This window comes from Moschus berezovskii, chromosome X (assembly GCF_049115385.1).
Source record: "Moschus berezovskii isolate FMDL1 chromosome X, NW_MosBer_1.0, whole genome shotgun sequence".
In the NCBI taxonomy this organism is placed as follows: domain Eukaryota; kingdom Metazoa; phylum Chordata; class Mammalia; order Artiodactyla; family Moschidae; genus Moschus; species Moschus berezovskii.
In genome coordinates this window covers 26,822,901-26,847,012 of record NC_142488.1, presented here as the reverse complement: position 1 = coordinate 26,847,012, position 24,112 = coordinate 26,822,901, and the positions used below count along the sequence as shown (strand labels likewise).

At 39.2% G+C, this 24,112-nt stretch overlaps 2 protein-coding genes across 2 annotated transcripts in view; both read right to left on the bottom strand.

Annotated features, from left to right (window-relative positions):
• Positions 1-24,112, bottom strand: part of IL1RAPL1 (interleukin 1 receptor accessory protein like 1) — a 712,082-nt gene that overhangs the window by 421,949 nt on the left and 266,021 nt on the right. The gene's annotated exons all lie outside the window — the stretch shown is intronic.
• On the bottom strand, positions 3,079-5,458 carry LOC129534972 (F-box only protein 34-like). The gene is given in 4 exon segments (XM_055393508.2): positions 3,079-3,436; positions 3,675-4,082; positions 4,084-4,474; positions 4,477-5,458. Coding segments are annotated over 4 exon segments (2,139 nt in total).

Sequence of the window (24,112 nt, the reverse complement as noted above, 5' to 3'; positions counted from 1 at the left end):
TTCCTTTTCATAAGCATTTGTATGAAAATATTGACAACCCTCATGTAGCCAGTAGCTGGTTTTCTGCACTACATTTTCCTCACAAGCCCCTTTGAAAATGCCACAACTTTCCTGCCTTCTATTAATAAACAGGGAAGATGCTTGCCAAAAAGAACTTCAAATGAAAGAAAATCTTAGTACCCTGTATACAGAGTATCTGTATACTTACTTAAATGTCTAGCTCTTCTTTTTTGGTAATGAAAGTAACATTACATGTCATTTTACATTGTTTTCTATGTCAGTCTGCTTTAGAATCAAAGACTGCCAGTTTCTGTATACTGGCATGAGCTACATCAATTTTATCAAATAGTTGACTTATACTATAGTCAGTTGACTTATTCTGAACTTCTCATAAAGTTGTATCAAGAATAAACTTTCAGGAGTAGAATACAAGTTTTCCTTACTTGATTTCTAAAGGAAAAATACTGGAAATCAGATTGACTCAAATAGAAGCTTTATCTTTTTTGAGAGAAGAGGAAAGAAAAAAAAAAAACTGCATTGCTACTTAAATCCATTCTGGTCACTTGGCTTCACTTTTCTTCTTGCTTTCGAAGCCTCCCACCCTTGAAGTGAATTTATGGGGAAAACATGGCCTCGGTTCTTCAATGTCACAAGATACGTTTATTTTACCTTCTTAATAATAGTTTAGCTAAGCACAGAGTTTGAGGTTGACAGATCTTAACCTTGGTGCTTTCATGAAATCCCTCTATTGTTTTCTGGCATCAATTCTTGCTGTGACAAATTTGTTGTTGTTCTAATTGTCTTCAGTTTCTAGTAGGTAGTCTTCCTTTGGTTTCTGGTAGCTAATAAGATGTTCTCATTAAACTTGATGTTTCTAGATATGGATTTGGTCCTAATGGACATTCGATGTGCACACGTAAACAGTGGATTCCTGTACTTTTCAGTTCTGGAAAATTCTCAGACATTACCATTTCAAATATTGCTCCCCTAACACTTTCTTATTCATTTCCTATAAAATAATAAAATAACATTGGAACTTCACAAGCTATGTTCCTTGTCTCCTAATTATTCCCTTATGTGTCATTTTGAATCTCTTTGTCTTCTTATTCCGCTTTTGGTATAAATTCCTCTGCTCACTAATTTTCATATTGACTCTGTACTTTCTAAAGTTAATGTTAAGCTTTTTTAAAATTTCTTCTGGTAAAATTACCCTGAAAATATGTTTATAAATTTCAAAAGCACATAAGAGGCACCTGTAATGCCAGCTGCCAGATTTAATCACTTTTTCAATTTAATAATTAACATCTTTTACCCTCATTTGTGTGCTTTAAAAACTAATATGAATTTAGGTATATTTTTAACCAAAATAAATCACACATAAAGCTCAAGTTCTCTTCAATAACAACTTCCATTGCTGACCCATTCCTCCACTATACTGATGTAAATACTATTAAAAATTTGGTTTATATCTTTCAAGTAATTTTTAAAACACACACATATATATGAATATGTACCCATGTAAATTCAGTAATATTTTTTACATTCCCCCATATGCTGAAACACATAAATCTAGTGCATTTCATTTAATTTCATTATATGTTTTTCACATCATGTTTATTTACTCCTCTTTTGTTAACTTTTGCCTATTTCTGTCATCAATTTTTCTCTATTATAAAAATCAATGAAAAAAAAAACAATATCACGCATGTCTTTTGATACATGTGCATGAGTATCTCTCTAGGGGAAACACCAAAAGGTCAAATTTGAGGGTGATGAGGTTTTAGATTTACTCAATATAAAAGTGTACCTGTGCCATCAACCTTAAAAATGACTTCAAAATTTTAAGTCTATTCAGTAGAACATGGTACAGTACATGTATGTTGTTTAATTGATATTTTCTTTTTTTTTTCCACTTAAGATGCATGTTTTTTTTTTCAGTTCTTTTTTTTTTTTATTTTACAATATTATATTGGTTGGTTTTGCCATACATTGATGCATGTTTTTATTGAAGTTAAAAAAAATTTGTAACCAGACAGAAAGAATCAAATAGACAAAAATGTTATAATCTGACTATATATTCTCTCATTCTTGGTGAATCACTAAAATATAACAAAGGATTGTTCTCTACGCTAATTTTTGGGTTGTCCAGTTAAACCATTATTTGGTATCCTTTCAACAGGTTAACCTCTTAACTATTTAGAGTTTCTTCTCAGAAACATTCATATATTATACAGAAACATTCATAGTTTATTTGGGAAACATTCATATTTTATACAGGATATACAAATTTGAGATGAGACCCCCCCCAACCCAAAAAAAAACAAAACAACCCACACGATTGTAAATGCAACACTATCCTAGCTGCATTGTGGTGACTATGTTCAGTCTGCGTCCACTATTTACAACTGGATTTTAATGTTGTTATTTACAGAGGGGCCAAAAGCACTCATCTAAACTAAAGGCGCTCGGGTTTAATGTGCACTTTCATAGCCCTAGGAAAACACAACCACTATATACACTGTAAACACCACAGGCATGAAATCCATCTCCAATCACAACATCAACCTCACAGATCAAGCATACAAGGTCTAAGTAAGGTGCCTGACTTTTCCTTTATAAGCATACTTTTCATCCAAGAGTACTGCTATTCTTTTCATAGGACACTATTCACTTATTTCAAATACGGGGCCAGCCAGTGCTCGAAACATTCCCGGAACCCCTTTTCAGAGATTGCCTGCATAGTCTGTGATGAACTCTGCTGAACGTTCTTGATGGTGGCAACTCTTCGTCCTCAAGGATTTGATGTGGGAAAACAGGAATAGTTATTCACAGCCAGGTAAGTCAAACCGTGGGGTACAACCCTGAATCAAACGCGAGGCATCACTGTAAAATGACAAGACCAGTTTTCTTATACAGATCCTAAATTCAGAGATTGAAGCTGCCTGAGCAGTGGTGGTCCTGATGGAGTAGCAGAGACTCTCCTGGCGTGGCGGCTCTGAGAGGGACACTTCCTGAAATGGTGCATCTAGGTGGCGGTTTGTGGTTTTTGAAATCGGCCTGTTGCCTTGCACATACACTTCAATACTCCTCTTCAGTTTCTGTCCCCTTTGCTTTCTTACGGATTGCCTGATTAAAGCTACGGCAAGCGGGGACCCAGTGATTGTCATGGAGCCCCAGCTTACAGCCAGGGAAGCCCTTCTGAGACCGGTGGCAACACATCCAGTATCCCGGCCCGTAGGGCAGTGCCTGGCAATAGGGCTTGGGGTGCCACCGGCACAGGGACACATCCCCTTTCATGTATTTTTTCTTGCACTGCTTGCACGGATCCTCTCTGTAGTGTGGATCCCGAACCCAGCGAGAATCTGCTGGCCTGATATTGTAATATTCAATGATAAACTTGAAATAGCAGCAGGTACATTTAAGAGCCACTACAATACTTTGGCCACCTCATGAGATGAGTTGACTCACTGGAAAAGACTCTGATGCTGGGAAAGGTTGGGGGCGGGAGGAGAAGGGGACGACGGAGAATGAGATGGCTGGATGGCATCACCGACTCTGTGGACATGAGTTTGAGTGTACTCCAGGAGTTGGTGATGGACAGGGAGGCCTGGCGTGCTGTGATTCATGGGGTCGCGGAGAGTCGGACACGACTGAGCGACTGAACTGAACTGAACTGAACACTCTTAGTAGGAAGTAACCTGAAGATTTCCACCATGATGTGGTGGGGCAGAAAAGCCATATACTGCTGAGGCTCCAAAAGCTGTTGGATTTTAAATCTGGTCTCCAGAAAGTCATGTGACACCTGCTTCTTCCAGTTGGATGCCTCAAGCATTGGTAATGTACTTTCCACAGGAGAGGCCAGTGGGACAAATGAATCAACCGAGACACTTTTTTCCTCAGATGCACTGTCACCTTCAGCAGCCTCTTCAAGCTGACTGGCCTCAGAAGACTCTTCTGTTGTGCTTTCATTTGACTGGGAATAGCCTGCCTGGTGCTGACCAGATGGCAAAAAAAACATCCCTGGAAGTGGGTCTTCATAGGACTCCGAACTGGAAGGCTGGTCTTTCTCTACCTTGGACACTGATACTAATGCACAAAGATTCTTTTTTGCGCTGATCAGGATTTTGGTTAGCAAGTGGCACAAGCTCTTCACGAATGCCATCAACAGCATCTGTGGACAATTCAATGGCTTGGAGACAGGTGAGAGGAGGAAAAGGTGGCCCAACAAGTTCCTCTGTCATTTCCACATCGTGCCTGTTGCTGCTTTTCATAGCAGTCTGCTGATCTGGCTCTAATTCTGCACTGTCTGTGTGCAGACTCATACCTGCCGGCAACGAGGGACAGCCTCGAGGCGCACCGTCCCAGGCCTGGTCCCCCTGAGGAGAACAACGGTCAGCTCTTAAGGGGCTGCAGCCCACAGATACTGACCCCACAGTTTTCACCTGAGTGCCAGGAACCTCCAAGGTGCCTTGTCTGCTTTGCTTTCCTCAGCCTGGGTGCCATTCACAAGCAGCACGTGGCCCACATTGCGGCGAAAGCTGTTATTCCTCGAGAGGCTCCCAGTCTCCCGCTGGCTCTGCTGCTTCAGGCACTCGGACTCCAGCCTGGCTACCATGTCAAGGACACGGACGGCCTCGCTCTGTGGTTCACCAACCTCAGGATTTCTCCTTTCTGCAGGTTCTTCACATGCTCCTGGGGTGGGCAAAGGCTCAGGGGCGGGGGGTGCACCTTTGGATTGCCCGGAAAACTGCACCACAGCAGGTGAGTTAGTGCAGTTTTTTGCACAACTGGCTAGCAGAGCGCTGGCTCTTTGCTCAAGGAAGGCAACCATCTGTATGACCGAAAGAGGCCTCCCGGCATACATGCTGTCCCCGCCATCACTCACATAATGCACAGAACAATGCTCGATGTCACATGGAAAAGGCTCAGGCTGGTAGCATCTGCTGTTGACCTCCTTCATCCTTTCTAACTGTATCTTGGCTTTTTTAAGATCCCCTGATTTTTCCCTTCTTTTCGTAGCTCTCCCATCAATATCCCAGGAGGTTTTTATTTTCATAGATCCTATTCTATTACTGCACTGGTGGGCTGTAAAGAATGCTATCTTTTCCTTGGTGTTTCCTGGCTTCACAACAGCCCAGATATCGAGCGGCCCTTCCCCTTCTTCACCCTGGTGGATCGTTGCCGACGGTGCATTCTTCTTGGTTTTAACATTCAAGCTGCTCTCTTCAGGACTCTTCCCACTCATACTGCACAGAACATTTGGAGAAAGGATTCCAAAAGGCTTTCGAGATGATGCTTTACCAAGAGAGGCTGAAAGAAAGACACTTGATTTCATATAGCTACCTTTGCATTTTTCATCGCTGATAGCCCACTGGTGGCTCATAGTTCTCAGAGTTTCCGTGTCAATTTCCAGAGGTTGCCCTTTCTTCTGGAGTTTCCAGTATGGCTTACGGTGCATAACAGAGGTTCTTTCTCAAAAGACTGACAGCCAGGCCTTCACTTCCAGGCAGTGATTAGAAGAGACGTCTCTGGGGAATTTGCCCAGGGATTAGTCTGCGCCCCTGCCCCGACTGCGGCCTGGCCAGGGGCTACACACCCCTATACGGTGCGGCGGTGGGAGGCCTGGCTCGCTCCCCACCGCTGAGACAGACCGAGCGCCCAGTGTGGCGCGGCGGAGCCAAACGCTCGCCCCGAAACCCATTTGTTTGGCTAAAACTAATTGATATTTTCATGATTACTAATGAAGGTGAGAAAACCTCTGTGCTTATTGGTTTCTTTATCTGTTTAAATATTTTTACTATGTTGAATTAGGTTATTTCCTGTTAAGTAGGAATTATTTGCATATTCAAAACAATGATCCTGTTCTATATATTGTACAAAATTTCTCCAATAATAAAATTTAGTTTATTCACTAAGTTCATTCCTTTAGGTATTTTTAGGGCCTCTTATTGTTTTCTTAATAATTCTTTTTTTTGAATAACTGCTATCTATTTATCTCTTAGGCAATCATGAATATAATTATTTTAGTTTATTTTCATCTGAATTAACTGTATAATTTGAGTGTCAATTCATTGTCTGTTTTATTTTTAAACTTTTAATTTATTGTCATTTTGGATAAGATTATTATTATTTTATAAAATATGATCAAGTATCTTTATTCAGTCATATTACTGTCATTACTCCTTTAAGAAATAAAAAGAGGAATGCAGGAGGGTAAGAGGAAACAGAGGAGAGGAGGTGACGTGACAAAGGCAGAGAGTTGGTGAAAAACATATGATTATGCTATACTGCTACTTTGAAGATGAAAGCATGGGCCAAGCCCCTAAGAAATGCAGGTGGTTTCTAGAAACTGGAAAAAGCAAGGAAACAGATTGCTGCCTGAAGCCTCCAGAAGGGGTGCAACCTTATTGGTACCTTGATCTAACCCAGTGAGACCCATGTTAGATTTCTGACCTACAAAATATAAGATAATATATCTGTGTTGTTTTAAGCCACTAAGTTTGTGATAATTTATTATAGCAATAAAAGGAAATGTAGCCTCCTAAGAGTTAGACTCTGCCAATAGGAAGATCTCATCAATCAGTTTCCATCCCACTCACCAGTTTGCACAGTGAGCTCGCCCTAGTTACATCCTTCGCAAGGAGCACTGTTAGTTTCAAAGAACCAAAGGATATAAATTCCAGGACATCTCTTCTTACTTCCAGGTTTTGATCCCAGCACACTATGCCCTTAGATCTGCCTGCCAAACTGCGCATATTTTGTTTCTGCCTTTTGTGTTTGGTCTGGAGAGGTTTACTTTGTTGGCATATGTCTTTTATCTGTTTTTATATTTTTTTCATTATTACTATTAGAAAAATAATGATAATATTTTACTGACTTGTTGGTGAAGACAGTTTTGTAAAGTAATGCCAGAGACTGCCCTACTATTCTAATAGCAAACAAAGAATACATTTATAATTTCTAGCCCTTTCCTCTCTTGCTCTATTTGTTCCCTCTCATTTCTGTTTCTCCCTTTCATACGCTCAAACTTTCAAAAGTTTGGATAAGGAAAACACACAGAACTTGCAGAAGTGGCAACATCTTGAACCAAGTACTCTCCAGAGTATCTTGCCAATTCTGAGTCTGTTTACCGTGGTCATTATTTCAGAGGGGGTCAAGATGCAGGAATGACCATAAAAGACAAAATTTGAAAGGAGGAATTCAACCCACATGGCTCCCATCTCAAAAGTTTGCAAAAAAAAAAAAAAAAAAAGAAGAAAAGAGAAACTTTTTATAAAATGTAATACATCTTTAAAACTATATCCAAGTGAAAAAACTTGTTTAGTAGAAAATAGGTTCTCATTTCTTTTTCAGGCAAAGTGTTATAGGGAAATAGGACATGCAGAACAGAATTCTAAATCAAGTAGTTAGTATTACAATATCACTAATCAAGTACTCTACAATCTGCATTAGTATACGAATTCATGGATACCATTTTTTCAATGTATATTAAATCTGGGAACAGGGTTGATAGGCTCTAATGTACCACTTATATCCAGTATCACCTCTTGATATCTTCAAAGAAATAAATGATAATTATCAGTAATAAAATAAACCAATCAAAAGTACCTGAAAGCTCTCTACATTCTCAAACATGTATTACCCTTATATATTTTTTCAACTTAGTAAAAAAAAACAAAAACACTCTTTTTAACAAGAAAAAATTGAAAAACAAAAGATTATGATTGTCATCTTATGAAAGACTTTCCAATTTATGAGGGAATGTTTCTCAAGGTCCTACCTAAATTACATAATCAACTATAAAGAAACATGTCACCTAAAGTGATCTCTGGTTCCTGATTCTTAAAGCCATTTAAAGATTGAAGGCAACAGGAGAAGGGGTTGACAGAGGATGAGATGGTTAGATAGCCTGACCAAACTCAGTGGACATGAAACTGAACAAACTCTGAGAGAAAGTGAAAGACAGGAGACCCTGGAGGGCGTCAGTCCAAGGGGTCGCAAAGAGTCAGACACAACTGAGTGACTGAACAACAGCAACAAAAAAGACATTTAACTATTACTTGACTGACGGTATCAACAAGGAAATAACATGGACTACATATGTTTTTCACTTTTTGCTTTCTTGTTTCTCATTTAAATTCCACATATGTGAATTATCTTGACCAAAACTACTTGAACAGGTCATACAAAGTCACCTGCTGGACTATAAGCTCCCCCCAGGAGAGCTGCACTGAGACTGTCACGGCAACAGCCTCATTCTGAGAGGCGCCTTTCAAACCTATGTTTCTTTGTATGTACGTTCATTTTAGTTTAATCTAGTTCATAGATGTTGTTCTTCTCTTACTAAAAATTAAGATTCATAATTCTTATTGGATGACTGGTGTGATCCCAGCATCTTGCATTCTGCCTGGCACAAAAGAGGAGTTTTAATTTATATGCATTAAATGAGCAAACGAAAGCTTCTTATCCAAACTGTGGTCACTGCAATTTGACTTGAGATGGGTATTTGCCAAAGGCAATCACATCTGGTCTGGCATAAGAGCCCAGTTCAAGATGGATAATCTGTCTTGAATAGTGATTAACTGATGCAAAGATGGGCTCAATAAAGGACAGAAATGGTATGGGCCTAACAGAAGCAGAAGATACAAGAAGAGGTGGCAATAAAACACAGAAGAACTGTACAAAAAAGATCCTCATGACCCAGATAATCACGATGGTGTGATCACTCACCTAGAGCCAGACATCCTGGAATCTGAAGTCAAATTGGCCTTAGGAAGCATCACTACGAACAAAACTAGTGGAGGTGATGGAATTCTAGTTGAGCTATTTCAAATCCTGAAAGATGATGCTGTGAAAGTGCTGCACTCAATATGCCAGAAAATTTGGAAAACTCAGCAGTGGTCACAGGACTGGAAAAGGTCAGTTTTCATTCCAATCCCTAAGAAAGGCAATGCCAAGGAAAGCTCAAACTACTGCACAATTGCACTCATCTCACATGCTGCTGCTGCTGCGTCACTTCAGTCGTGTCCGACTCTGTGTGACCCCATAGACGGAAGCCCACCAGGCTGCCCCGTCCCTGGGATTCTCCAGGCAAGAACACTGGAGTGGGTTGCCATTTCCTTCTTCAATGTGTGAAAGTGAAAAGTGAAAGTGAAGTCGCTCAGTCGTGTCCGACACTTAGCGACCCCACGGGCTGCAGCCCACCAGGCTCCTCCATCCATGGGATTTTCTAGGCAAGAGTACTGGAGTGGCTTGCCATTGCCTTCTCCTCTCACATGCTAGTAATGCTCAAATTCTCCAAGCCAGGCTTCAACAATACGTGAACCATGAATTTCCAGATGTTCAAGCTGCTTTTAGAAAAGTAGAGGAACCAGAGATCAAATTGCCAACATCCGCTGGATCATGGAGAAAGCAAGAGAGTTCCAGAAAACATCTACTGACTTTATTGACTATGCCAAGAGAAAGAAATGGCAACCCACTCCAGTGTTCTTGCCTGAAAATCCCAGGGACAGAGGAGCCTGGTGGGCTGCCATCTACGGGGTCGCATTGAGTCAGACATGACTGAAGCGACTTAGCAGCAACAGCACACTATGCCAAAGCCTTTGACTGTGTGGATCACAATAAACCATGGAAAATTCTGAAAGAGTTAGGACTACCAACCACCTGACCTGCCTTTTGAGAAATCTGTATGCAGGTCAGGAAGCAACAGTTAGAACTGGACAGAGAAAAACAGACTGGTTCCAAATAGGAAAAGGAGTACATCAAGGCTGTATATGTCACCCTGCATATTTAAATTATATGCAGAGTACATCATGAGAAACGTTGGGCTGGAAGAAGCACAAGCTGGAAGCAAGATTGCTGGGAGAAATATCAATAACCTCAGATATGCAGATGACACCACCCTTATGGCAGAAAGTGAAGAGGAACTAAAGAGCCTCTTGATGAAAGTGAAAGAGGAGAGTGAAAAAGTTGGTTTAAAGCTCATTATTCAGAAAACGAAGATCATGGCATCTGGTCCCATCACTTCATGGCAAATAGATGGGGAAACAGTGGAAACAGTGGCAGCCTTTATTTTTGGGGTCTTCAAAACCACTGCAGATGGTGACTGCAACCATGAAATTAAAAGACACTTACTCCTTGGAAAGAAAGTTACGACCAACCTAGACAGCATATTAAAAAGCAGAGACATCACTTTGCCAACAAAGGCTATGGTTTTTCCAGTGGTCATGTATGGATTTGAGAGTTGGACTATAAAGCTGAGTGCCGAAGAATTGATGCTTTTGAACTGTGGTGTTGGAGAAGACTCTTGAGAGTCCCTTGGACTGCAAGGAGATCCAATCAGTCCATTATAAAGGAGATCAGTCCTGGGTGTTCATTGGAAAGACTGATGTTGAAGCTGAAACTCCAATACTTTGGCCACCTCATGCGAAGAACTGACTCATTTGAAAAGACTCTGATGCTGGAAAAGATGAAAGGCAGGAGAAGGGGATGACAGAGGATGAGATGGTTGGATGGCATCACTGACTGAATGGACATGAGTTTGAGTAAATTCTGGGAGTTGGTGATGGACAGGGAGGCCTGGTGTGCTACAGTCCATGGGGTGACAAAGAATCAGACATGACTGAGCCAATGAACTGAACTTAATTGAACTGACCAAGGAAATCATCTCTCTTGGAGAGCTTGTAATAAGGCAAACAGATGGGCTAGCAAATAGCAGAGGGGCAGAAAATGGATGCTATAACCAGTCAGTAAGCTGAGGCCACAAGCTAGAGCAAGTAGTGAAGTAGAGAGGAAAGAAGAGAAAACTAAGCGGTGGCAACGGTACTAGAAGGAGAACAAGTGTGCTGAATTCACCAGAAACACAGATAACAAGGGATTCTGCCCCCTAAGAAGAGATGATGTGACAGCTCCAGATTTACCATACATGCACTCACGCCACTTTCTAGAGTCTCACCAGGATGTTGCAGAAATGACTGGCTGTCACCTTCCGGTTCCCATGGGTCTTTAGAGCCAACCACCATCAATCCAAGTGTGGCTGTGCTTCCTTGGAGCTCCAAAGAGCCCAAACATCTCACTGAATACACATCTTCCTCAATTTTTTGTTTTTGCTATCAAGAGTGATAGGATGTTTTACCTATTATACATTTCAACTCTTTTACATCAGTGTGTTTCTCTTTACTCAATGTAGCAAGCTTTTGTGATCATCATGCTTATTTGCTACTTTCACTGCCCCCGGGGTCTCGAAATATCCTTTCGTTGTCACTTACTCTTAAAACCACAAAGTGGAAATCAACACTTCCTGGTCAGCTGAATCACTTTGAAGGTGCCATCAGTAAGTTCTAGGACACTGATTTTTCCACTGGGCCCAAAAGATATAATACCTTTTCCTCACAGTTTAAATAAATTAGCTCACATCAGTTTAAAACAGACTCCTGATGAGATAAAGATTAATTTTTAAAGGAAAAGTCGAATATTTAAGAAAGGTCAAGACCTTTCTACATACTGATGAGTATAATTGTCTATAGCAGTAAAGAAACTCTTCTCCAAGGTAAAAGACAAGACAAAACAAAAAATATATTATGATTTACAAAAATTGAGGTATATGAGTATTTGATTTCAGCCTCCCTTTGTTGCTCCTAGGACTTTAGCATTAGATACAGAATTGCCAGTTTTACTACTTTGAACCCATCAACAATGTCAACACTACAGGCAAGTAAGCAGATGACTGAAAATAAGGTAGTCAGTTTGAATTGGAGAGTTGTGTGCAACGTGATGAAAATAAGGAGTTAAGCTTGAGTTGAAGTTCTACTTCTTCTGCTCAGAGATCTCAAAAAAAAAAAGTTTCATTTAACAGGAACTTTCAGAAGTCATCATTTAATGATAATCTCTAAGTTATATTTGAAAAAATAATGCTGTGTGATGGATATGTTAACTGCAGTGACCAGCACTAGAACCTCACAATCTGAAAAAATGGAAATGAGTGTCTTAAACTTCTTACCAGCTGCTGCCTAAAATCTGACTTGTAGATTATTAAGAAGATAGGTACTATTTTTGGAAAACTAGGTATAATATCTCTGAGGAACTCTTTATTAACATAAATTTTTTAAAAAATCTCTTAAAAACAGCTTTAACTCTGTTATTGAAAGTCTAGTGGGACCAAAATTAACTTATTCAGAATTGAAAGAACTTGAATGACCCAAATATAAAGGTCCATGTAGGTTCTTATTTAGAAAGCTCCTCTGTAACATATGAAACTATATATATACATATGTAACATAAAATTATACTATTTTGGATTCATATAAGTAGTTCTGTATTTCCAAAAGTGTTTATCATGAGGTCATATTTTTCAAGTTTTACAAATAATATAAATAAATGTTAAAAAATAAGGTTGTTTACTTCTGCATGGTAACCGAGCACATCCTGACGGGTACACCGTTTTACCCACCGTGTGGTGCACTGTTGATGGGATGGTCATGCTCTGCCTGTCTATTCCATCTTTCCAAAAGTATCAACTCCTTTATCTTTGCCACTCCCAATAAAGAATGCCTTTCCGTCTGTTTTTCTGATTGTCATTAACTACCAAAATGAGATTCAAAGAGTAACACAAACTTTGGAAGGTTTGGTGATAGAAAGAATCTTGGGGGGAAGGGAAACAATATCCACAAGGAGTAAGCACTTTAACTCTCTAATACCCAAATCAGCAATATGAACAGGTACACTCTCTGACAACATGTAAACATAAATATTCATGGATGAGTAATTACTCTCTTGAAACTCACCTTTTGGTCTTTTATTATCTAAATTTGCATCCTAATAATGCTTATGTATTCAGTTCAGTTCAGTTCAGTTGCTCAGTCGTGTCTGACTCTTTGCAACCCCATGAATCACAGCACGCCAGGCCTCCCTGTCCATCACCAACTCCCGGAGTTCACTCAAACTCATGTCCACAGAGTCGGTGATGCCATCCAGCCATCTCACTCTCTGTCGTCCCCTTCTCCTCCCGCCCCCAATCTTTCCCAGCATCAGAGTCTTTTCCAGTGAGTCAACTCTTCATAATGACCTAATTCTTGACAGTTCACCATGATCATGATCTTATTTTGCCCTTCTTTCCAAGTTTATCACTTTCTGCTTCAAATGAGAGACCTACTAAGCATCTCCAAATGCCCATCGTTTTTGTGTCTCTCCTTACTGCCAGAAAGGTCATTCTATGATTTTCTTAGGAGTCTGGCATCCAATGAATAATCTATGACTTTCTTTAATCAAATCCTTCTTTCAAAAATAATAAAACAACCTCATAGCTACCTTTTACCTTGGGATATTTTTCCCAGAAGTAGCTGCATTGTAAACCATGACTTTAAAGAAGGTGAAAGCTCCCTTACTTTCTTCAACACACTATTCATTGGTTGTCATTTGGTTGGTTTTCTGACAAAAGATACATCTTTCCAAATATCTAAAAAGAAGTCAGACAGCCAGCAACTTATTTGCTACCAACTTAGTTTGTATGAAGAAGGCTCCCCTAATGCAAAGCACATCCCTTTCGGATTTTTCATGAATATTTGCCATTTTGGGGAAAATTACTATCTATGTATTTAAAAGAAAGGGCTGAAAAGATAAATAGTTTTCCTGAGAATGATTATGAATTACTTGGTAACCTAGGGTCAGTGGTATAAAAAGCTTAAGCTTTCTTCAGACCAAAAGAACCTGAATCAGGAGTTGGATCTAGGTATCTGTCTGTATTAATTAAAAGCTTCTCAAGCAATTCTGATGCACAAACTGAATTGAAAAGCAGTACTTTAAGGGACACCAAGTTTACTTCCTTGTAAAAATACATATTTTTAAAATTAAGCCAGCCCTTTATCTAAACCAAGTATAACTTTCATCAAGTAGTTTCCACACCACACACTCAAACCACAATAATCATTCAGCTTTGATATTAAAATATGATTCTTAAGAGTTCAGAGAACAGTGTGGAGATTCCTTAAAAAACTGGAAATAGAGCTGCCATATGACCCAGCAATCGCACTCCTGGTCATACACACCGAGGAAACCAGAAGTGAAAGAGACACATGTACTCCAATATTTATTGCAGCACTGTTTATAATAGCCAGGACACGGAAGCAACCTAGGTGTCCATCTGCAGACGAATGGATAAGAGAGCTGTGGTACATATACACAGTGGAGTATTACTCAGAAATTAAAATACATTTGAATCAGTTCTAATGAGGTGGATGAAACTGGAGCCTATTATACAGAGTGAAGTAAGCCAGGAAGAAAAACATCAATACAGTATACTAACGCATATATATGGAATTTAGAAAGATGATAATGATAACCCTGTATACGAGACAGCAAAAGAGACACAGATGTATAGAACAGTCTTTTGGACTCTGTGGGAGAGGGCGAGGGTGGGATGATTTGGGAGAATGGCATTGAAGCATGTATATTACCATATGTGAAAGGAATCGCCAGTCCAGGTTCGATGCATGAGACAGGATGCTCGGGGCTGGTGCACTGGAATGAACCAGAGGGATGGTATGGGGAGATAGGTGGGAGGGGGGTTCAAGATAGGGAACACATGTACACCCGGGGCAGATTCATGTCAATGTATGGCAAAACCAATACAATATTGTAAAGTAATTAGCCTCCAATTAAAATAAATAAATTTAAAAATAGAGTTCATCAGATGCAATTAACACATAATTAAACCCACAACTTCTGTTTTTTGGTTTTGTTTTTTAGCCAACAGTTATTGCATAGAGCTAAACAGAAAATCATCTATGCCTTTCAGTCTGTCCCATATTACTACACAATGAAAGTAGAAGATAATGTCCGAGGAAGCACCAGGGGAGGAGAAGCCATGGTTGAGGCAGAAGGTGAACCAACCATGGAAATAAATACAGACACTGGGTTCTGCTACTTCTTTCCAGAAAAGCAAGGTTTTGGATGGAAGGGTGGAAGACACTGGACTTATTTACCTTGATTATACAGTACACGCTGCTACAGATGTCAGCGTGGCCAAGTTACTTCCCCAACACACATACATGTACACTCTTCACCCTTCCTAAATAGTTTTTCCTTAAGGAAAACTGAAATGTGACACACATATGGGCCGTTCAATTACTTATTGAATAACCCCACCAAATACCAATTTTGTGTCAGGCTTGATACCAGAGCTTCAAGGAATGCAAAAATAACTCATTATAAAGCTGATCTCAATATCTTATCACGCCATTGAAGGCACTGAAAAAGACTTATATGCACCCAGGTAACTTAAAGGGTTAGAAGGACTATACTGAAGCTTGGAAACATCTGAGCTATCACAGAAGGGATGGCCAGCCATCTTTTCAAGACTTTGGAAGAGTGTGACAAGGATGTCACTGGGCATGTACAAGGATGGAGGCAAAACCTCAGAAACTTTTCTGCTCATTTTTTGTTTTTCAAAATTTGGGCTGAAGGGAGCTAATTCTTTGGCTTGAAATGGTGTACCAGTGGGATGTCAGAAGCCTTAGGTTCAGGGTGCTTCAAACTTGTACACAGTTTGTAGCTACTTACAAAATGATTCCCTCACAACATTTACCCCTCATTTAGAGCTGCTTATAGTGCACTACAGGTCAAATACATATGGCAGTGAAAACTGTGGAATGATGCTACAACACTGTCTGAGAGCACATTTTAAAATGCAGGCATATGGGTATAATGGCATTATTTTTAATCCAAATGCTTTATAACATGCCTCATTTAGGATTTGGTTCATGCCTGGCATGAATTAATGGGAAAAGCTATTTCTGAATTATCCAAGTGTAACAGGTGGTCTGGCAACTCAGTTTAGGGGGTTTCTCAGTCTCACTGCCACCAGGGGGGTGACCTCTGGGTGGACTTCCAAGGCCACCTGGATTTCCCAACATCTGTAGCAAAGGGTTATTTCAACTGGTGTTTTAGACAGCATTAAAAATTGCTGTTTGAGAGGAGAGGAGGAAAAAAAAACACTATGGAAAACAATGGACAGAGTTAGTGACAGTTAAACAAGGAATGTGCATGTGTGGTTGTGTACATAAGTATACACATGGTATGCTCTCAGTGACCTCAGTTTTACAGTAAAAAGAGAATTTTGATTTTTGAGGCAGCCTTTGAAAAAAGCCCAAGGCACTACACCACTGTGCATCATATTTGTGCAGCGGTCCTTACCCTTTTGGCACCAGGGACTGGTTTTGTGGAAGACAAGTTTTCTACAGACCGGTGGTGGGGGTGGTTTTGGGATGATGATTCAAGCGCATCATGTTTATTATGCACTTTTTTGTATTATTATTACATTAGCAACACCTCAGATCATTCGGCATTAGATCCCAGAGGTTGGGGACTCCTGTTGGAGGGACAAAGCGAATCTAAGGCTATAAACTGTGGCCTTGAGGGCACTTACACAAATCCTAGGGTAGAACTTAATACTGTAAAAGGAGTGAGTGAATAGACAGCCACCATCTGAGAGGTATATTGAATATATTAGAGTATGACCTCTCTCGCGGGTTATTAAGGCACTGGCTAGCAGGAAGTCTGAGATAATCTTTCTGATGAAGACCTTAGAAGGCTGTTTGCTTTGACTGAGACCAGGTTCGGTCCCCACAGAAATCAGCTACAGAGGTGTCAGCGTTGACATCATATGAAGAATGTTGAGGGGGCAGACCACTGAACTCTCTCAAATCAAAGACCCTTCATTTGTATATAAATCATGTATTATAATTTTGAACCCTTTCATCCCCAAGTTTACAAGAGGAAATGACATATTTGTTTTGGTAACAGACAGAGTCACTTGGATAACTGATCTTTTGTTCCCTACTCTGAATTAGGGGATTCCCAGGTGGCACCAGTGGCAAAGAATCCACCTGCCAATGTAGGAGACACAAGAGACATGGGTTCAATCCCTGGGTTGGGAAGATCCCCTGGAGGAGGTAATGGCAACCCACTCCAGTATTCTTGCCTGATGAGCAGAGGAGTCTGGTGGGCTACAGTTCATGAGGTTGCAAAGAGTCAGACACCAGTGAGCACACACACATGCTGAATTATATGGCCAATTTGTGGTCCAGGCTCTGCTGTCTGATGATCTTTTTTCACCTTTCCTACATCCCACTGGACTAATTAGTAGTTTAAAAGGCCACCCAAGAACTCCAACATGTGAAGAGTTTAGAAGTTATCACTCCCATCTTTACAAGACAAAGCTGAACCAACTCAGTTCAGTTCACTTGAGTCACTCAGTCACGTCCGACTCTTTGCAATCCCATAAGCTGCAGCACGCCAAGTTTCCCTGTCCATTACCAACACTTGCAGCTTGCTCAAACTCATGTCCATCGATGCCATCCAACCATCTCATTCTCTGTCGTTCCCCTCTCTTCATACCTTCAATCCTTCCCAGCATCAGGGTCTTCTCTAATGAGTCAGTTCTTTGAATCAGGTGGCCAAAGTATTGGAGCTTCAGTTTAGCATCAGTCCTTCCAGTGAATATTCAGGACTGATTTCCTTTAGGATGGACTGGTTTGATCTTCTTGGAGTCCAATGGACTCTCAAGAGTCTTCTCCAACACCACAGTTAAAAGCATCAATTCTTCGGTGCTCAGCTTTCTTTATGGTCCAACTCTCACATCCACACATGACTACTGGAAAAACCATAGGTTTGACTACACATATGTTGGTCGGCAAAATAATGTCTCTGCTTTTTAATATGCTGTCTATGTTGGTCACAGCTTTTCTTCCAAGGAGCAAGTGTCTTTGGAACAAACTGAACAAACTGAAAATCAATAAATCAATGATTTTTCTTAGACCCATGAGGAACTGTCATCCCAAAGCAAACTTCGACCCTGAAATCTGGAGAGAGAGGCAAGACCAGAGTGTCATAGCTGAGAACTGATAAAGCTGCTGGAGCAGTTAACACTTAAAAGTCTTATCAAATGGTAATTTTGAAGAACCGCTGGAAACTGAATGGCAACAGCTTACTGAAAAGCAGACATCACTTTGCCTACAAAGCTCAGCAAACATTAGAGGCAGGCCAACCCCTAGTCATATTAACATAAATCCTCACACTGAAAGACCGTTTACCTCAATTCTTTTGACCCAAAGCAAAAACACGCACTGCTTTCAGTAAAAACTCTGTCATGCTAAAAGACAAGTTACAATAGTCTGAAGAGACAAAACAAACATCAGAACCAAACTTAAATATGACACATGTTGAAAGAACTAGAGAGTGAATATAAAACAACTATGATTAATATGTTAAGGGTTCTAATGGATAAAGTAGACAACATTCAATGACACATGAGTAATATAAGCAGAGAGGTAGAAACTCCAAGAAATAATTAAAAGGAAATGTTAGGAATCAAAACCACTGTAACAGAAATGAAGAATGCCTTTGATGGACTCATCAGTAGACTTGACGCAACCAAGGAAAATCAACTGACTCTGTCAAGAGAAACTTTTCAAATTAAAATGGAAAGAGAAAAAAAATTTTTTTTAAGTGAATGAACTTAGTATACCAGAATTTAAAGTTTAAAATAGTTTGCTAATGATTTAATTATACAGTAAGTACAGATTCAAACATCTAAAAAGACTACTTAATATCAGTGGAAAGAGAATCATTACAAGAAATTAATAAATACTAGCCAGTAAAGCAAACATTTTCTACTTTATAAAATGAGTGAAATTGTTATATGACCATGTGACTGTACTTAATGCCACAAAACTGTACACTTAAAATGATTCAAATGGCAAACTTTATGCTGTTTGTATTTAACCATGGTATTAGTAAAAAAAAAAGTTAATTTAATTTTTAAAACTGAGTGAAACCATGTACACCACCCAGATTCCCCCTCAGTCAGTCTCTCCCATCAGGAAGCTTCCATAAGCCTCTTATCCTTATCCATCAAAGGACAGACAGAATGAAAACTGCAATCACAGAAAACTAACCAAACTGATCACATGGACCGCAGCCTTGTCTAACTAATGAAACTATGAGCCATGCCATGTAGGGCCACCCAAGATGGACGGGTCATGGTGGAGAATTCTGACAAACCGTGGTCCACTGGAAAAGGAAATGGCAAACCAGTTCAGTATTCTTGCCTTGAGAACCCCACGAACAGCATGAAAAGACAAAAAGATACAACACTGAAAGATGAACTCTGGGAGATGGTGATGGACAGGGAAGCCTGGTGTGCTGTAGTCCATGGGGTGGTAAAGAATCGGACACAACTGAGCAACTGAAGTGAATGTACACCACAGGTATTCATAGATGTCCCATTTAGTGTAATCATCACCAGAACTACACACTCAGATATAATTTTAAAAATGTGTATCTCTGGAAAAATAAAACAAATGTGAAATTGGAGAAACAAGGTAAGGTCAGTGAAATCAATACATCCAAGGATTAAGAGGAATTTACATCAATTCTTACAGATTCCTTCCATACATTGATTTATAAAATTAAATTTATTGAGATGCTATTATACACTAGTCATGTTCTCAATAGGTCAGCATTTGACATGCAGAAAAAAACTCAAATTGCATTCTATATTTTTGGAGAGTTTTTTTTTATAACAATTTCTTCAATAACTTTTCATACACAGTCCATAGCACACAAATATATCTCAAATCTGCCCACTTCTCTTTTTCTCCTTTTCTAACATCCGAATCTAAATGATCATCATTTTTTGTCTGGATTGTTGAGATGGCTTCCACTCATTATAGACCTGCTGCTGCTACTGCTGCTAAGTCGTGTCAGTCGTGTCCGACTCTGTGCGACCCCATAGACGGCAGCCCACCAGGCTCCCCCGTCCCTGGGGTTCTCCAGGCAAGAACACTGGAGTGGGTTTCCATTTCCTTCTCCAAAATGTGAAAGTGAAAAGTGAAAGTGAAGTCGCTTAGTCATGTCTGACTCGTAGCGACCCCATGGACTACAGCCTACCAGGCTCCTCCGTCCATGGGACTTTCCAGGCAAGAGTACCGGAGTGGCTTGCCATTGCCTTCTCCCATTATAGACCTACTTAGACCAATTCTACACTTCCATGCCAGAGAACTTTTAACAGTATTTTTCAGTTAAGAGACAAGAAATTCTAGAGAATTAGCCAGTTATGAATTTTTCAAATAAAGCTTTGTGACTATAAGTAAAAGTATTGAGAACAGGCTTTTTATTTTTAATAGGGCAGAGATCTAGGCACTTCCCTGGTGGCTCAGTGGTGAGAAGTCCACCTGCCAATGCAGGAGACACAGCTTCAATCCCTGATCTGAGGAGATTCCACATGCTATGGAGGAACTAAGCCTGTGCACTGCAGTTACTGAGCCTGTGCTCTAGAGACTGGGATCCACAACTACCAAGCCCATGTGCTGCAACTACTGAAGCCAATGTGCTCTAGAGCCTGTACTCTACAACAAGAGAAGCCACCACAATGAGAAGCCTGCACACCACAACTCGGGAGAAGTCCTCACTAGCTGCAACTGAAAAAAAACCCACACAGCAACACACACCCAGCACACCCAAAAATAAACAAATAAACGTATTTCAAAAAATTGGGCAGAGATCTGGAATACATATACCATACTTGGATTGAGAAAAATTTTAAACATTAATTTTGAGACTGTTTTTTTATGCACTAAAATGTATTCCACTGAAAGAAGTTGTAAAATAATTTTGTATGTTGAGAAGGATTTTATACGTCAAATTCGTTGTTACTAGTTTGAATTTTTAGACATAGATATATATTACCTAAAAAAGGTTGTGACAATATAGCTTGAAGTGAATGTCTTTAAGGTAGGAGAAATATCTGGAGGTGGGAGGCTTCCCAGAAGGAATGACCATATAACATATAATTCTGGATATAATGATTCAAAGTCATTAGACTTGGAAGTTTCAAAGACTTTACTTTAGCTGAACGACAGAGTTGTAAATCTATTCACTTTATACAATAATCATTACAAAAGTTAAAACGTAAAAAGAGCTTAAAAACTTTAAAGCACCTCATCCAAATATATTTTAAATTCCCTATAAAGCATTATTTCCACCTAGAAGGATACATGCATAACAAAAATGAGTTTTCCACTGTTACAGGAAAACTTTCCCATCATTAAAACTTTTCTAATCAAAAAGAATATTCCCATTTCTCTATACAATATATGCATAGAAAAACTTACAAATAAATAACTTACTGGTTTCACTTTCCTGCCGAGAATTCCAATAGATGATTTCCAGGGCTATAAACACCCTGGAACGCTATTCATTTTAAAGAAGTTTCATCTATGATGTGATTTATTGAAAATAAGAACTTTATAATAATATTTTGGAAACCCCTTGAAGACTGAGGGCCACCAGTTTACTGCAATCAATGTCCATAGGCTTTATTTCTCACTGGACTTCCTTTGTCACCATATCTGCATAGTAATAATCTTTTCTATCCCTATTGAAATAAATCATCACAAAAGTTCAGCTACACAATTTATTTCAAGGAATTTTATTTTATTTTCCTTAAAATAATATGACTGGATTTATTTTATATACAGGGGATTATTATCGAGAAATTTAATGGAGAAAATACAAGCACTAAAATCAATGTATTTATTAAATGGGTGCTAAATGACTAAACATTTCATGCTGATGAGTAGATTGCACATAAAAGCTTTTGTTTCACAATTTCTATTTATTTATTTTTCTTTTTGTCTCCCATGTGCTGTGCTGTGGTTAATCACTCAGTCGCGTCTGGACTCTTTGCGACCCCTTGGCCTGTAGCCCGCTAGGCTCCTCTGTCCATGGAATTCTCCAGGCAAGAATACTTGAGTGGGTTGACATGCTATCCTCCAGGGGATCTTCCCAACCCAGGGATCGAACCCAGGTCTCCCACACTGCAGGTGAATACTATCTGAGCCACCAGGAAAGCACTTTTTTTTTTTTTAATTAGAGGATAATTGCTTTACAATGTTGTGTTGGTTTCTGCTGTACAACAAGGTGAATTAACTATAAGTATATATATATATATTCCCTCCCTCTTGAGCCATCCCCTCACCCTGCCATATCACACCCCTCTAGGTCTTCATAGAGCACCGAGCTGAGCTATACAGTGTTTTACAGCAGATTTCCACTAGCTATCTGTTTTACACATGGTAGTGTATATATGTAATGCTATTCTCTCAATTGCAATTTCTATTTTTAAACAAAAATTTATATTAGTTTTCAAAATATTTACATATTAACATGTCATTTTGGGACCGTCATAATGCATAAACCAAACGTTAAGATATGCATAAAATTTAATAGATATATTGGGTCAGGAAGATTCCTGGAGAAGAAAATGGCAACCTACTTCAGTATTCTTGCCTGGAAAATCCCATGGACAGAGGAGCCTGGTGGGCTACAGTCCATGGGGTCCCAAGAGTTGGACACGACTTAGTGACTAAGCCAATAGATGAATTTCTAATCTAGTTCTTGAAATCATTCAGACATCTAAACTTAAACTCTACCTGGTTTTTATGTGCAAGTTTAAACCTGTGCAACTTCCATCTGTTCTCCAGACAAAGAGACAGCAGTGACAACCTGTCCATTGAGAAAAAAGCTAAAACCAAATCAGATTATGAAAACTAGTTTTACAAACATTAAATGTCCCTTGTCAGCATAAACCCTAAAGCATCTTATGAGAAGTAAGACATGTAAAGTGCTTAACTGCTCTCTTCATTTGCATAAGCCAAGAACAAGTTAGGATTGAAGGTCAGGTGTTTTGTTTCAGATCTCATTTGCCAAAGTTGCAACACTAATGAACTAACCATGTTGCTTGACTTGAAACGGAACAAGTGTATCACTAGTATAGCCAAAGATTGTAAAAGGTAAAACTGAGAAAAAAATCTGTGTTAGAAAATAGAGAAGGAAATGAGCATGAATATGATTAATGAAAATATTCTATTTTTTAAAACATTTTGCAGCATTTATTTTGAAATTTTATTCAGAAGAATGTCACACATAACGACTGTGAATATGGAACTGATCTTGATTCTGTGTTTAAGGATAACTTGTCTGTCACACCCTCTTTCTAGAGTTGAAAAAAAATGTTCTCTACCAAATTACTGATCACATTTCAAAACACTGATTATTATGGTTTCACATTACGTGTGCTTTGTCAGACTCTTATTTAAGGAAATGATTCACTTTATGTTCTTTGTTGAAACGCAAATTATCCTTAAGATAGCAACGTAAGGGTGGTCTTAACAAAGAGAAGATAATGTTGAAGAATCTGTTTGGATTTACCAGTTAGGTAATTAAAACCATAGATTTAAGAGGAAGGTTTACTAGGGGATCTTTTAAGGTACTATGAAGCACTAAAGTCTTTTATTCCATGCAATAAAAATGCTGGCTTTTGAATATTATTTTAAAATTACGACTATAATGAGATATATTACTGGATACTCTGACTTGGCATAGTCATTTTTCAAAATGTTTTTCATAGAACATTTAGCTCATGAGATATTACTAGACGTTAGGTGAAAAAAAGTACCCTGTAATCTTATGCATTTAAAAAATAATGCATATTTAATTTTTTAAGGACCTCCACACTATTTTCCATAGTGGCTGCACCATTTTACCTACTAACGATGTCCAAGTATTGCAATTTCTTCACATCCTCACCGAAAACTGTTCTTTTATTTTTCTAATAATCAGTTCAGTTCAGTTCAGTTCAGTCACTCAGTCATATCCAACTCTTTGCAACCCCATGAATCACAGCACGCTAGGCCTCCCTATCCTATTTATATATTCTATATTTATATGAAAGGATATATAAATATACATAAAAGAAGAGATTCATTATAAGAATTAACTCCGATAGTTTTGGAGGCCTGGATGTCCTAAGATCTGTGGCCCGCAAGCTGGATGACCAGGAAATCTGGTGGTTAATTCAGTATAAGTCCAAAGGCCTGAAAACTGGAAAACCAAAGATATAGATATGAATCTGTATAGCTGAGAATCAGGGTTTGATGATATAAGTCTGGATCTAAGTCTAAAAGTCTGAGAACCAGAAGCACTGATATCCAAGGGCAAGAGAAGAAGAAGGCCTCTCAACTCAGGCATTGCCTTTGTTCTATTCAGGCCCTCAGTG